The sequence below is a fragment of the Scyliorhinus torazame genome, chromosome 10, assembly GCF_047496885.1.
Source record: "Scyliorhinus torazame isolate Kashiwa2021f chromosome 10, sScyTor2.1, whole genome shotgun sequence".
Lineage (NCBI taxonomy): Eukaryota > Metazoa > Chordata > Chondrichthyes > Carcharhiniformes > Scyliorhinidae > Scyliorhinus > Scyliorhinus torazame.
Window position 1 is genome coordinate 63,831,989 of NC_092716.1, and position 15,534 is coordinate 63,847,522.

General features: G+C 43.9%; 1 protein-coding gene across 1 annotated transcript in view; it reads right to left on the reverse strand.

The window, feature by feature from the left end:
* Positions 1-1,245: 1,245 nt before the first annotated feature.
* Positions 1,246-15,534, reverse strand: part of LOC140430610 (NEDD4-binding protein 1-like) — a 48,882-nt gene continuing 34,593 nt past the window's right edge. The window contains exon 7 of the mRNA XM_072518207.1: positions 1,246-3,105. Within this exon, the coding sequence (XP_072374308.1) occupies positions 2,835-3,105 (271 nt within the window). The 3' untranslated portion in view covers positions 1,246-2,834. The remainder of the gene's footprint in view (positions 3,106-15,534) is intronic.

Consider the following 15,534-nt stretch of genomic DNA (forward strand, 5'->3'; position numbering starts at 1 on the left):
TAGGGGTCATATTTCTAGGCCTCAAGTGAAGAAAACTGCTCCTCCAATCAGAGACTGGTTCTCTCCCAAATTTGCTCACTAGTTATCCTGGCAACCAAAAATACAGGAGAGAAATTGCCTGTGACTGGAGGAACAGTTCTCCGAAGCATTTTGAAATTCACTTACTGGCGTTTTAAACATGGGTATGCGGACCAGATAGAGGGGCCTGGCATGCCAGGTAGTGGCCAAGTGCTGGACAAACCAGCTCTAAACTGTTTCTAAGCACCAGTTAGTCAAAATATGATTGGAGTTTGCACATCAGATTCATCCAGGTTAGAAGTCAATGGTGAAATGCATGCTTTCAACAAATTACATTGCAATTTGTAAACGTATTGTAATCTTAATGTCCTGTTACGTATTGGGTATTCAAATGGAGTCCCATTAGATATGGTGTTCTTGTAATAATTTTAATAATCCCCCATAATTTTTGACTGCCAATTATCTTTGGATTTATAATGTTTTAAAAAGCGGTGTACAAAATACTGTACTGCAAATCCTTGAAATAATCAACTGGGTTTACAAAATGCGATTCATTACATCCTCATTGTGACAACCTCAATTATTATTTGAGGATGAGAGCAGCAACAATAGAAAAATCTTTAAAGTAGCAACAAAGTTTGTTTCTTAGCCCTACGGAGCACAAGATCAGCCATTCTCAAATAAAGCATTCTCAAATAAAATTAAAGATGGCACAGTGACACTGTGGTTAGCACGGCTGTCTCACAGTGCCAGGGACCTGGGCTCAATTCCGACCTTGGGTGACTGTGTGGAGTTTGCACAGTCTCCCAATGCCTGCACGGGTTTCTTCCGCGTGATCCAGTTTCCTCTCACAGTCAAAAGATGTGCAGGTTAGTTGGATTGGCCATGCTAAACTGGCCTTTGGTGTCCAAAGGTTGGGTGGGGTTACAGGGATGGGACAGTAAGTGGGCAGAGGTAAGGTGTTCTTTCAGAGGACTTGATGGGCCGAATGGCCTCCTTCTGCACTGTTGGGATTCTATGTTTATGTCATTCCACGTAAACAATATTAAAAGATTTGGGCTGGGTTGGGACACAGAATGGACACTTAATACTTTAGGAGTCAAAGATGATCTGGAATTTTGTTTGGTTGATTCAGTAAATTCCTGATAAAAAAGTGTTTGTGGGACAACTGCCCATAAAGGAGCATCCAGCAGCTCAACTATAAAACAGAGAAGGAAGCACTGGATCTTACTCAAATACGTTAAATTTACTTTACCCATAGAGGATACAAGTTAAACTTGCTGAATTGTAAAGTATGGCATTTGTACAAGACTGCAAAATTAGCAGTGACATTTTAAATTTTAAGATAAAAATGTTATTGAATGCTTCAGTTTCAGATCAAATATACAAACATTCAATGAACAGCCAGAGCATAGGCTGTCATATGATGCAACAGCATTGTTTTCATACAAGTTACTGAAAAAAGGCTTTCGAATGTTTCTAATTTTAGCACCTTAGTTAATAGGAAAAGCGGTGCTTAAAAATTATTTACAAACTTTAAGTAACAATTTTACAATTGACGAAAGGCTGTAACATTATACAAAACGCTGCTTACAGAAACCATTGAGACCAGCATCCTATTGGATGCAAAGTATATTAAAGCCACATAATATCTCAATAATCCAGTCTACTCAGAAAAGTAAAATGATAATCCAATACACATTACTCATCTTCTGAAAGAAATACAATACGTTGTAATGGTTGGTCATTCTCAAGAGTTTTTAAGATGTTGCCAGTTTTCTATCTTCTCCCCCATAATTTCTAAGAAGCTTCCTTCTCAAGCTACAATTCACAGACTTACCCACTCTCCATTACCACAAAGTGGCTATTATTTACATGAGCCCACAGATGTGATCAGTTAATGCAGCAATGATCAGGGAATCATAGTCTGTGCAGCTCTCATTACTGGTTCAATGTGCAGAATGATCAGGGAATCCCTTGATTAGATTACCAGCTTCCTCCTGTCTACTGACAACAAGAATACTGGGAAATGCTACATTTTTGAAACTGGTTGAGAAATAAGGAGTAGCGTACTAGAAAACAAAGTATTAAAGTATAAATTTAATCTGATTGCAGGCATTTCAGTAGTGATCAATTTGTTTTCAGCACTCTTCTTCAACGCTTACAGCTAGTTTTACCAGCTAGCTTCTGTTTAACAAAATACATTCTCAAAACGTGTAGTTAACCAATCCAAGAATTTTGTTTTGAAATTTACACTTGAATATGTGAACAAAAATATATATTTTTCGTACTATTTACATGTTCTTGTAGCCAGTAATTAAATAAAATGTTACCTAGTTTTTACACTGGCTCACCTATAAATGAACTTCAAACAAATATTCTGTATTTGCAAATCTATTGCTAAAAACCTATTTTCTAAATATTTCTTCAGATCGAAGGTTAATTGAAGAACAACATCACATTTGTCCACGCTGTACAAGTTATTTCCATCATCACACACCTGTGATGGAGAAGAGGCAAATGAAATAAAAAAAACATGTTTGACTCAGCTGTCAAAGTAGGACATGTGAGCTGAAAGTATTCCCAGAGACAAGACTTGTGGCAGTTTTTTTGTCACTTGGAAATACTCCAATCATTGACTGGGCCAAAACCTCAATATTTTTGGTTAAAAGGTGAACTTCTGCCCCAACTCAGAGACAAGGAATCATGGATGGTGCTTTGAAGAAGAGCCGTACCCCTCTACAACCGATCAACTGTGCAGTTAGATTTAGTACCCAAAAAATGACAAATTGTAAATAAGACCATTTCAAGATCTATTACAGGGCAATTTCTTCTTGATCCAACACCATTGCAGACAGTGCATTAGGGTCTCTCATATGTGGGTGTGCTGCTAGAATTTGATCAATTTTCTGCCTTTGTCTGAATTCAGGAAATATCTTCAACAACTCTTGTTTTAGCTGTTCAGTCTCCTCTTTCGATCGGAAAGGTGGGATCAAAGGTTGTTTCGTGATGAACGGCAAAATGGCAGGTGCTGCTGTAAATGGCATATTTTGACCAGGCATTACATTTGCCCTCTCTGGTAAATTCCTAAAAATCAAGAAAAGAAGTGTGAAAAGGGCATTAATTTTAGTTCAAAGAATTGCTGGAAGTGCAATTTGCTATATTATGGATATCACGATATATTCAGCTGTTTTTATATGAGCATGATTTCAAACTCTTTAGGTTGGAGACCACTTTTCAATTGCATTTGTTATCAGAGTCACCATCTAAATTGTAATACCATTAACTGCTTTCACATATCTGAATGTAAAGTCCAATATCCTGTTAAATAGACTTACATGAAATTCTGTCAAGGCTGTGTGCGCAATTTTGAAAACAGTGATGTGATTGGTGAAGTGAAAACATTCAGCTTCAAGTTAGCCAACATATCTGTTCAATGATTCACCACGTGACACCACCCTGCTCTTTCTGGAGTGGCATTAGACTCTATAGCTGCTGCAAGATATTCTGGAACCATATTTAATGCAACCCGCCACTGCGTCTACTCACTGCCCAGCTGCTGAGAGTGTTTAAGAGATATCCCCCATCACCTCCACTCGCTGTGCTGGAATATCACTAACACACTACCTGGTGTGTGGCATTTCTGCCACTGGAACACCACCAATAAAGACAGCATGTTTTCTAGAATATGAAAACAAAAATGCAAGCTGAATTTGGAAAACAAGACTGTTGCCAGGCACACTTTCAAAAGACATTTAATTTTCCAGTAATTTGGAATATCTGGACATATAACTTCAGCTTCCACGGCAAACATTTCCAAGGTGTTGCCTCCTTTCTTTTCTCTAGCTAGAAACTATTTTTTCATTTATTCACAGACGTGGACATCGCTAACAAGGCCAACATTAAATTCCCATCCCTAATTGTCCATGAGAAGGTAGTGATAAACTGCCTCTTTTAACCAGTGCAGTTCATGTGAAGTGCAGTTGCAGAGGGGATTTTGACCCAGCAACAATGAAGAAATGATGGTATGTTACCAATTCAGAATGGAGCGAAAGTTGGAGGGGAAATTGGAAATGGTGGCACTCCCATGCTACCCTTGTACTTCAAGGCAGCTGTTGTCAAAAATTTGGGAGCTGCTTTCAAAGAAACCGTGGTGAGTTGCTACAGAACATCTTGTATATATTACACACGACAGTCGGGTTGTGCTGATGATAGAGAGAAGTGGAATCAAGCAGGCTTTGTCCAGGATGGTGTCCAGCTTGAATGTTGTTGGGAGCTGCACTCATTCAGACAAATGTAGAATATTCCATCACACTCCTAACTTATTATGCCTTGTAGTTAGCGGAAAGGTTAGTGAGCTGGGAGGTGAATCACTTGCTGCAGAACATCCAAGCTCTGACCTGTTCTTGTAGCCACGGTATTTATATGGCTGGTCCAGTTAAGTTTTTGTTGATGATGAGGAATCTAACATTGGTAATGCCATTGAATATTAAGAGGAGACAATGCTCATAGGATTGGTTGAGACTTTCCAAATTAATTTCAAGCAGGGCTTGCATTTATCGAAGGTGACTACAGGCTGGACTCAGACTGAGATCCTCCAAGTGTTCTAACTCACTGTAACATTGTTTCACAAAGCAAGTTTTGACTACTGAAAATTAAAGCTAGTGACGATGATTCATGTAAAGGTAGCCATGAGAAACACCTTCTCATCACTGACATCTGGCTATCTTTATTCAACAAACACATTACTATCCTTTCGGCAGTTTTCCAATCAACAGGAAGAACATTAACACGCAGAAACCTATTATAAGCACAATAGCCTGACCAATCAGCAATAAGATCCCACCCATATTCCCATCCTTCACTATATATTTCCTCTTTCAGCTGTTCCAGTCATTTCTCCAGACGACAGGCAGTATGCTACCCAAAATGCAAGACCTACCGATTTTTCTAAGAAGCTGCTTTTTAAGGTGACAACTGCTCTCTTCAGAGTGCATTTTACGTGGTGTACTGTAAAAACGCTTTATTCAAGGTTACCACTCTGATAGAAATCTAGTTTTAATATATAAGTTTATACGGAAGAAATGCTTCAAAATCAAAATGGCTTTTTAAAGTGATTTAGGCGCAAAATGGCTTCACTAAGGTCACAGTTCAAACAGACAGGCAGTGAAACTGCTGAATACCATGAGAATGATCAGATTTAAACTCGACACAGACATTCGTTATGATATGCATCTGGGCAAAGTTCGAAGAGTGGTGGGAATAAAATGATGCAGTCACCCCATACTAAAAATTTGATGGACAGTCATTTCTAGCGAATAAAATGAACTATAATTATTATGACCCAATCACGGACAGAAAGGGACAGAACATTAGCAATAGCAATCACCTTAAAAATAGGTGCCGATTATGAGCAAATTATTCCGGAATCATCTTTACTTCCTGTCTTTAACTATTTCCTGCGCTTTGCTCTGAAGGTGCCATTTTGTTTATTTTCAACTTTTCTGTATCGTGTATTTTAATTTGAAGAAATCATCAAGAGCTGTAATTTGTATTGAATTTAACTCAGTCATCTGTATTTGCTTGGACAAAACAAACTTTAAAAACTCTGTATTTGCAAGCAAACGTGATAAGAGACATCTGCAAAACTGACTGAATAAAGATTGGATTTACTTCACGCATGAAGCTCAGTTTTAAATTTCTGTCGAGTGAGATATAGTGCGGTGACACACAAGATCCTCCAAGATCTTGACCAAAGTACAGATCTATCACACTCTCCCCATGAAAACTTCAAAAAGTAGAGATGCAGAAGTTATAAATCAAATATATCTCAGCAAAGATAAATGTGAATGAGCTGAAGACTGAAGTTTTATAGATGAATAGGTAGATTAGATATTAAACCAAATATAAAGCACACACTTACACAGTAGATAAATTAATTAGAAATGAATATAAGAAATCTACAAAAAAAAAAGAATTTTAGAAAGGGCAAAAAAAAATTACAAGAGAAATTTAGCCAAAACAATATAAAAGAGACAATTATGAGGACTTCCGGTGACGCGATGCGAGGGTAAGATATGCACCAGGTGCCGTCCCGGCATTTTTACCATTTTCGCTCGTGCCATGGGTCTTTAGCGTCTCATAAAAATTCTGAAATTTGGCTGTATAGAAATCTCTCATCTCTGCGAGAAAAAAATTGGTGCGTATCCCGCCTACTGAATCTGAAGCCTCAGGGATCAACTGGAAGTAAATGGCGGAGGCAGCTTTTTCTCCAATCACTCCACTAGGCCGAAACTCTTACCTTTAATCTTGGCGATCGAGTTTGATAAACATCGACAAAACTTGTTGGTGGATCTTAAAAGATCAATTGAAGAGACCATGGCCCCCATTCGATTAGTTCTCTAAACAACCAGCAAGGCCGTCGAAGCTCATGGAGCCACGGGACTACATTGTCAGACCATAGTGTTAGCATCACTTCCCTGGAGTCTGACCTGGCTTCTATGGTCAAAGTTAACAGAACATTAACAGTTGAATGTCTTGGAGAACAGATCCAGAGACAGAATGTTCATATTATGGGGTTATGGAAGGGATTGAGGGCTGCACCCCGATGCAGTATTTCTTGGACCTGTTCCACAAGATGGTGGGTGAGGGTGTACACACGAGTGGGGCCTCAACCGGAACCTGGGATTCATGTCGCATTACATTCATCCCCCACCATCTGACCTGGGCTTGCAAAATCCTACCAACTGTCCTGGCTTGAGACAATTCACACCTCTTTAACCCGGGGTTACCCCCATCTCTGGATCTGTAAAGACTTAATTACCTGCAAATGCTCACATTCTAAGCATTGCCTTGCATCTTTAAATTTGTCTATATATATGTTTCTGGAACATACCTCTTCATTCACCTGAGGAAGGAGCAGTGCTCCGAAAGCTAGTATTTGAAACAAACCTGTTGGACTTTAACCTGGTGTTGTCAGACTTCTTACCATCCTATTCATGTATTTGTCAAGATGCCCCTTAAATGTCACTATCGTCCCTGCTTCCACCACCTCCTCCGGCAGTGAGTTCCAGGCACCCACTACCCTCTGTGTAAAAACAACCTTGCCCCTCGCACCTTAAACCTATGCCACCTAGTAATTGATCCCTCTACCCTGGGAAAAAGCCTCCGACTATCCACTCGGTCTATGTCCCTCATAATTTTGTAGTCCTCTATCAGGTTGCCCCTCAATCTCCGTCGTTCCAGTGAGAACAAACCAAGTTTATTCAACCGCTCCTCATAGCTAATGCCCTCCATACCAGACAACATCCTGGTAAATCTCTTCTGCGCCCTCTCTAAAGCCTCCACATCCTTCTGGTAGTGTGGCGACCAGAATTGAACACTATACTCCAAGTGTGGCCTAACTAAGGTTCTATACAGCTGCAACATGACTTGCCAATTCTTATATTCAATGCTCTGGCCAATGAAGGCAAACATGCCGTATGCCTTCTTGACCATCTTCTCCACCTGTGTTGCCCCTTTCAGTGACCTGTGGACCTGTACACCTAGATCTTGCTGACTTGCCAGAGGATTGGAAAATCGCTGTTGTAACCCCCCTGTTCAAGAAGGGAACAAGGAAAAAGATGGAAAATTATAGGCCAATTAGCCTAACCTCAGTTGTTGGCACGATTCTAGAATCCATTGTTAAGGATGAGATTTCTAAATTCTTGGAAGTGCAGGGTCAGATAGGACAAGTCAGCATGGATTTAGTAAGGGGAGGTCGTGCCTGACAAACCTGTTAGAGTTCTTTGAAGAGATAACAAATAGGTTGTCATGATATTCAAACACACACATCATGATAGACACACCAACAGACAAATCAGAACACACAACACCACAACCAATGACAGAAAGATATAAAAGCACAGACACGACCCCCGGTGGTCAGTATTAGCTGCAGAGGAGAACCAGGACACATATGTTACCAAACACACTCAGGGAGACAGCACGTGCAGAGTATCCAGAACGAACTGTATTATAAGAGTTATAATAAAATAGAGTTGTACCACATACAACTGTGTTGGCTCATCTGTGCACCAGAGCACCCAACACCACATGGTACAGGAGTGGATCGATACCTGCCGGCATACCTCAGTGTACACAGACAACCAGCAGTGCCCAGGCAAAATGATAGAGCTCCCGGTTCCGCAGCCGCTCCAGTGCTACGGCGATCTCCGCGAAAACTGGCGGCGATTCCGGCAAATGTTCGAATTGTTCCTGGTGGCAGCTGAACTCCAAGACCTGGATGATAGCGAAAAAATTGAATTTCTCCTCACCATCGCCGGTGCAAGGGCAAGAGAAATATTCACAAGGTTCAGGTTCTTCAGGAGGCAGCAAAGGTACGATTACCAGGCAGTCCTGGACAAATTCTCCAAGTACTGTGAAGAAAACGCAATCCAATCGGCAAATAAAGGTAAGAAAAGCTGCAGTACTCACCTCGTGGCTGGGATCCCGGAGCCCGAATTCCCAGAAGCCAAAATCCCGGGCCTGAGAGAAGGCTGGGTCGAGGTCGGCGGCCATCTTGCTAAAGGTATAACGCTAGCACAGTTGCGTGAGCAGTGCGCAGAACCGGAAGTTTCGTTTGCGCATGCGCGAGATGCTGCGCATGCGCAGTCAAGAAAACGGCCATCGGTAAAGGAACAGCGATCTGAGCATGCGCAGTCGTTTCCTACGTGCTACATACCGAGCGTCAGGATGTCAGAGGCCCCAGACTGCACCAATTTAAAAGGGAAATGTCCCAAATCCAATTTAAAAGGGAAACGTCCCAAATCAAAAAAACAAAAATCTGTTAAAGCTGTAAAACAACCTTCCCTCACCTGGAATGACAGCACAGTGCCGCAAATTGACCCAGGAGATGAATTTGACCTCCGAAGAACCCTCCGACAAGCAGTTACCTACGCACAAGCCGATGATTCCGACCTCGAATACTTCGATGACGATCTTTACAGTGTTTCCGGACCTCGCGAGCCCAATGATAGCTCCGTGGTCCTATACGACTATGACTCGGACGAACCTTTCGTGTTGCACATTGGCGGCCCCCACATTGAATCCGACGCAGATGCGGATTCATTTTTCGGATTTGAGGATCTTCAATCCAGCAGATATGACGTTCCAACTTATCAGTACCGGATGATGCTGCAGCCTGACATTAACAGACAGGGAGCGGTGCAAGCACACGGAGAGCGCCCTGCTGCCACACAGAGCGTGGTCCACGTCCCGCTCAACGTTCTCGACTCTATGAAAGAAGACATGCAAGACTCCAGAGTGCAGTCCTCGCATGGACAAGAAGTGACTCCAGTGTCACAAGCCTCCACAGAGAGCTCGTGGACAGCCTCCACGATAGAAGCAACGCAAGACTCCAGAGCGCAGTCCTTGCACGAACAAGAAGTGACTCCAGTGTGACAAGCCTCCACAGAGAGCTCGTGGACAGCCTCCACGATAGAAGCAACGCAAGACTCCAGAGCGCAGTCCTTGCACGAACAAGAAGTGACTCCAGTGTCACAAGCCTCCACAGAGAGCTCGTGGACAGCCTCCACGATAGAAGCAACGCAAGACTCCAATGTGCAGTCCTTGCAGGAACAAGACCATGAGGGTCTAGCAACCTCTCCTGACCAACCAGCGGCAGACGATGCAAGTCTACTGTGCTCCACTACACAGCAGCATGACCATGACGGTCTCTCATGCTACAATGAAGGGCACAGCGCTGAAGACTGTTCAAGCCCAACTGAAGACAAGCCAAAGGAATCGCCTCGTCCAAGCCCGAAGAAAAAAGGTTTATGCGCTGACCTTCAGGATCATTATAGCCGAACAGAGATTAATAATGCTGCACGGCCACAGAAGGATGCTGAGGATTTGCTAACGAAATTTATTGAATGTTTAACTTGCAAGGAGCAGACTGAGAATTGCCAGTGTTTTAGTACGGATCGAAAAAATGGACAAGACATTGATCCTCAGGTAATGGAAATAACACAACCTGAATCATATCTACAGCAGGGACAAATGTCTCCCTTCAACACAACGCCGCAAAATCCCAACTTCGGAGACCAGCAGTTAGTCAGTAATGACTCTTCAAACCTTGAGGGGAACATTAATTGCATTGAACCTATACACACTCCACTGATTATTGAGCAGAACATTGGAGCAAGAATCCTGAGGACACCGACATCGAGTAGCCAGATAACGAATTTAAAACCCACAGCAGTTTCAAGTGAACCAAGTGTGCTTTCCACTAATGGTGAAGATGCAGATAAGGTCGACCCGATTATCCATTGTACCACACTAACCCCAGTGATTAAGCAGTTATGTATGGGGAGTATAATGTGGGCAATTGAGAACAGTAAAAGAGAGACTGTGACCATGCCAGTCCCAGCAAAATCAGACCCAGAGACCATGAAGGCATGTACATTAGACAAAGTTACATATGAGGTACCTGAGAAGAAAAGTGAAACGGAATGTTCTTTGGAAAATAGTACAATGTCGATAGAAACATTGGATCCTATATTCGAGACCATACATATGGGAGAATTTGGGGGTAATAAACAAGGTTCTGCAATGTCTGGGGGAAGATTTAAAATTCCAAAGAAGAAAAGCCCAAATGAAGGACAACGGCAAGACAATGACAGTCCACCGACATGGTGTGCACCACCAGATGAAAACTCTGACAATTTACCCAACCCTAGTGAACAGCAAGCTGCTAATGAGGATCTATCCACGGGATGTGAGACGAGTGACGACAGCATCCCACTTCCCATGCAAAAGGTGCAAGGTGACAGACCTCGCCTAGTGCGTACCGAGGCACTCGACGATCACGGTGGGACCACTGACGACTGCGGTGGCGGCGCACCGCTTCCACCCTCGATGGCTCGACCCTCTCCACTGGTTGGTGCATTCCTGCATGTTCCGACTCCAGAAGTGCAGCTTCAGGGAATCTCGGCTGCCTCCAGTGAACCTGTTGGGACTCCGGACGGGGGGCATCGACGGAAGGCAGACCGGACTCCAGATGGGGAGCAGCCAAGCGCCGACTCTGATTTGCGCACGCCAGACCTTGCTCCGGACGGGCGGTGTCGCGGCCTCGGTGATGGCACGCTCAGGGTGACGGCGGATGCCACGGCGACAGGGAATGGATCGCGTGGCAGTCCCACTGGGTCGGCAGTGGCAACCACCACCGGCGGTCCAAGATGGACACACCAATTCGCGCCATCGCCAGACGTTGATGCGAGCAACAATTCTCTCTCCAAGGCGACATGCTTCGACGTTTCTCTGCGGAGTCGCCCTTCCGGCACAGCAGGTGGCCGGAACCAGCGTACACGGTCTCGGCCAACTTCCACATCTGGCACAGTCATCGCCTTGCATGATATTAGTGATGGTGCTACTTCGATGGCAACGACCCATCGGCTACAAGATGCCGTCCACCACAAACATAAAAAGAAAACAGACTCCACCTTGTTCCTGGCATGCAGGGCGGATGGATTGGTGCGTAGGCGCAATCAGCGGGCTTTGTGCCGCCTTCCACGCTCGCAACTGAACCGTACGCACACGCCGGATCCTCCACTGGTTCCCAAGGATGACTTCGTGGAGATGCCACGGATCATGCCCCTTCCATCGCCACCAGAACCAAACCACAGCCAAGGCACCACTAACAAAGATGTTGAATGTTATATTTGCACGAATGAAAAAACCAAGCACTGCACGAAGTACAACAAATGGTAAAGTAGAGACTTCGGCAACAGCATCACCTCCAACAGTCCAAGGTGAACCAGTGTGACCCCAAATCTCCACAGCTGAACCGGCTTGAGGACCAGCCCATTCCTGAGGCGGTCACCCATTAGACTGGACTTATAACGCTGTTCATACGTTCAAAAAGTCAAACACTTCTGTATTATAACCTGTTGTTGTTTATTGTTCCAGATAGCGTCTGACCGGACCAATGTTCAAGTTTTTTTTTCTCTCGCATCCCAAGTTTTGTTATGGTACAACCTTGTTAGTGTGACGCACCCGACATCGCCCCATGTAAATAGTTACGTCATAAACACACGCTGTACACAACACACACACACACTCTTAGATGCACTCACGACACAATTATATTTATAACCACGTAGGCACTTATCTTTGTAAAAAGGGGGGATGTCATGATATTCAAACACACACATCATGATAGACACACCAACAGACAAATCAGAACACACAACACCACAACCAATGACAGAAAGATATAAAAGCACAGACACGACCCCCGGTGGTCAGTATTAGCTGCAGAGGAGAACCAGGACACATATGTTACCAAACACACTCAGGGAGACAGCACGTGCAGAGTATCCAGAACGAACTGTATTATAAGAGTTATAATAAAATAGAGTTGTACCACATACAACTGTGTTGGCTCATCTGTGCACCAGAGCACCCAACACCACATAGGTGAGACCAAGGAGAGCCAATGGATGTTATCTATCTTGACTTCCAAAAGGCCTTTGATAAGGTGCCTCACGGGAGACTGCTGAGTAAAATAAGGGCCCATGGTATTCGAGGCAATTTACTAACATGGATTGACGATTGGCTGTCAGACAGAAGGCAGAGAGTTGGGATAAAAGGTTCTTTTTCGGAATGGCAACAGGTGACAAGTGGTGTCCCGCAGGGTTCAGTGTTGGGGCCACAGCTGTTCTCTTTATATATTAACGATCTAGATGATGGGACTGGGGGCATTCTGGCTAAGTTTGCCGATGATACAAAGATAGGTGGAGGGGCAGGTAGTATGGAGGAGGTGGGGAGGCTGCAGAAAGATTTAGACAGTTTAGGAGAGTGGTCCAAGAAATGGCTGATGAAATTCAACGTGTGCAAGTGCGAGGTCTTGCACTTTGGAAAAAATAGAGGCATGGACTATTTTCTAAACGGTGACAAAATTCATAATGCTGAAGTGCAAAGGGACTTGGGAGTCCTAGTCCAGGATTCTCTAAAGGTAAACTTGCAGGTTGAGTCCGTAATTAAGAAAGCAAATGCAATGTTGTCATTCATCTCAAGAGGCTTGGAATATAAAAGCAGGGATGTACTTCTGAAGCTTTATAAACCATTAGTTAGGCCCCATTTAGAATACTGTGAGCAATTTTGGGCCCCACACCTCAGGAAGGACATACTGGCACTGGAGCGGGTCCAGCGGAGATTCACACGGATGATCCCAGGAATGGTAGGCCTAACATACGATGAACGTCTGAGGATCCTGGGATTATATTCATTGGAGTTTAGGAGGTTGAGGGGAGATCTAATAGAAACTTACAAGATAATGAATGGCTTAGATAGGGTGGATGTAGGGAAGTTGTTTCCATTAGCAGGGGAGACTAGGACCCGGGGGCACAGCCTTAGAATAAAAGGGAGTCACTTTAGAACAGAGATGAGGAGAAATTTCTTCAGCCAGAGAGTGGTGGGTCTGTGGAATTCATTGCCACAGAGGGTGGTGGAGGCCGGGACGTTGAGTGTCTTTAAGACAGAAGTTAATAAATTCTTGATTTCTCGAGGAATTAAGGGCTATGGAGAGAGACCGGGTAAATGGAGTTGAAATCAGCCATGATTGAATGGTGGCGTGGACTCGATGGGCCGAATGGCCTTACTTCCGCTCCTAAGTCTTATGGTCTTATGGTCAATACTCTTGAGGGTTCTACCATTCACTGTATATTCCCTACTTGCATTAGACTTTCCAAAATGCATTACCTCACATTTGTCCGGATTAAACTCCATCTGCCATGTCTCCGGCCAAGTCTCCAAACAATCTAAATCCTGCTGTAACCTCGGACAGTCCTCATCACTATCCGCAATTCCACCAACCTTTGTGTTGTCTGCAAACTTACTAATCAGACCAGTTACATTTTCCTCCAAATCATTTATATATACTACAGACAGCAAAGGTCCCAGCAATGATCCCTGCGGAACACCACTAGTCACAACCCTCCAATCAGAAAAGCACCCTTCCATTGCTACTCTCTGCCTTCTATGACCTAGCCAGTTCTGTATCCATCTTGCCAGCTCACCCCTGATCCCGTGTGACTTCACCTTTCACAGTCCAAAGATGTGCGGGTTAGGTGAATTGGCCAATGATAAATTGCCCTTAATGTCCAAATTGCCCTTGGTGTTGGGTGGAGGTGTTGAGTTTGGGTAGGGTGCTCTTTCCAAGAGCTGGTGCAGACTCAAAGGGCCGAATGGCCTCCTTCTGCACTGTAAATTCAATGATAATCTATGATTAATCTAGGACAAAGGTTCGGCACAACATCGTGGGCCGAAGGGCCTGTTCTGTGCTGTATTTTCTATGTTCTATGTACCAGTCTGCCATGAGGGACCTTGTCAAAGGCCTTACTGAAGTCCATATAGACAACATCCACTGCCCTACCTGCATCAATCATCTTTGTGACCTCTTCGAAAAACTCTATCAAGTTAGTGAGACATAACCTCCCCTTCACAAAACCGTGCTGCCTCCCGCTAATACGTCCATTTGCTTCCAAACGGGAGTAGATCATGTCTCAAAGAATTCTCTCCAGTAATTTCCCTACCACTGATGTAAGACTCACCAGCTTGTAGTTCCCTGGATTATCCTTGCAACCCTTCTTAAACAAAGGAACAACATTGGCTATTCTCCAGTCCTCCGGGACATCACCTGAAGACAGTGAGGATCCAAAGATTTCTGTCAAGGCCTCAAAAATTTCCTCTCTAGCCTCCTTCAGTATTCTGAGATAGATCCCACCAGGTCCTGGGGACTTATCTACCTTAATATTTTTCAAGACGCCGAACACCTCGTCTTTTTGGATCTCAATGTGACCCAGGCTATCTACACACTCTTCTCCAGACTCAACATCCACCAATTCCTTCTCTTTGGTGAATACTGATGCAAAAATACTGATGGGACTATCTACATATTGTTTTAAGAAGCCCTCCTGGATGCTCCTTACAAACTCTGCCCCGTTCAAGCCCCTAGCACTAATGAGTCCCAGTCAATATTGGGGAAGTTGAAGTCTCCCATCACAACAACACTGTTGCTTTTACTCCTTTCCAAAATCTGTCTACCTATCTGCTCCTCTATCTCCCGCTGGCTGTTGGGAGGCCTGTAGTAAACCCCCAACATTGTGACTGTACCCTTCTTATTTCTGATCTCTACCCATATAGCCTCGCTGCCCTCTGAGGTGTCCTCCCATAGTACAGCTGTGATATTCTCCCTAACCAGTAGTGCAACTCCGCCACCCCTTTTACAACCCTCTCTATCCTGTCTGAAACATCTAAATCCTGGAACGTTTAGCTGCCAATCCTGTCCTTCCCTCAACCAGGTCTCTGTAATGGCAACATCATATTTCCAAGTACTAATCCAAGCTCTAAGTTCATCTGCCTTACCCATTATACTTCTTGCATTAAAACATATGCACTTCAGGCCACCAGACCCCGCTTTTTTCAGCAACATCTCCCGGTCTGCTCTTCCTCAGAGCCATACTGGCCCTATTCCCT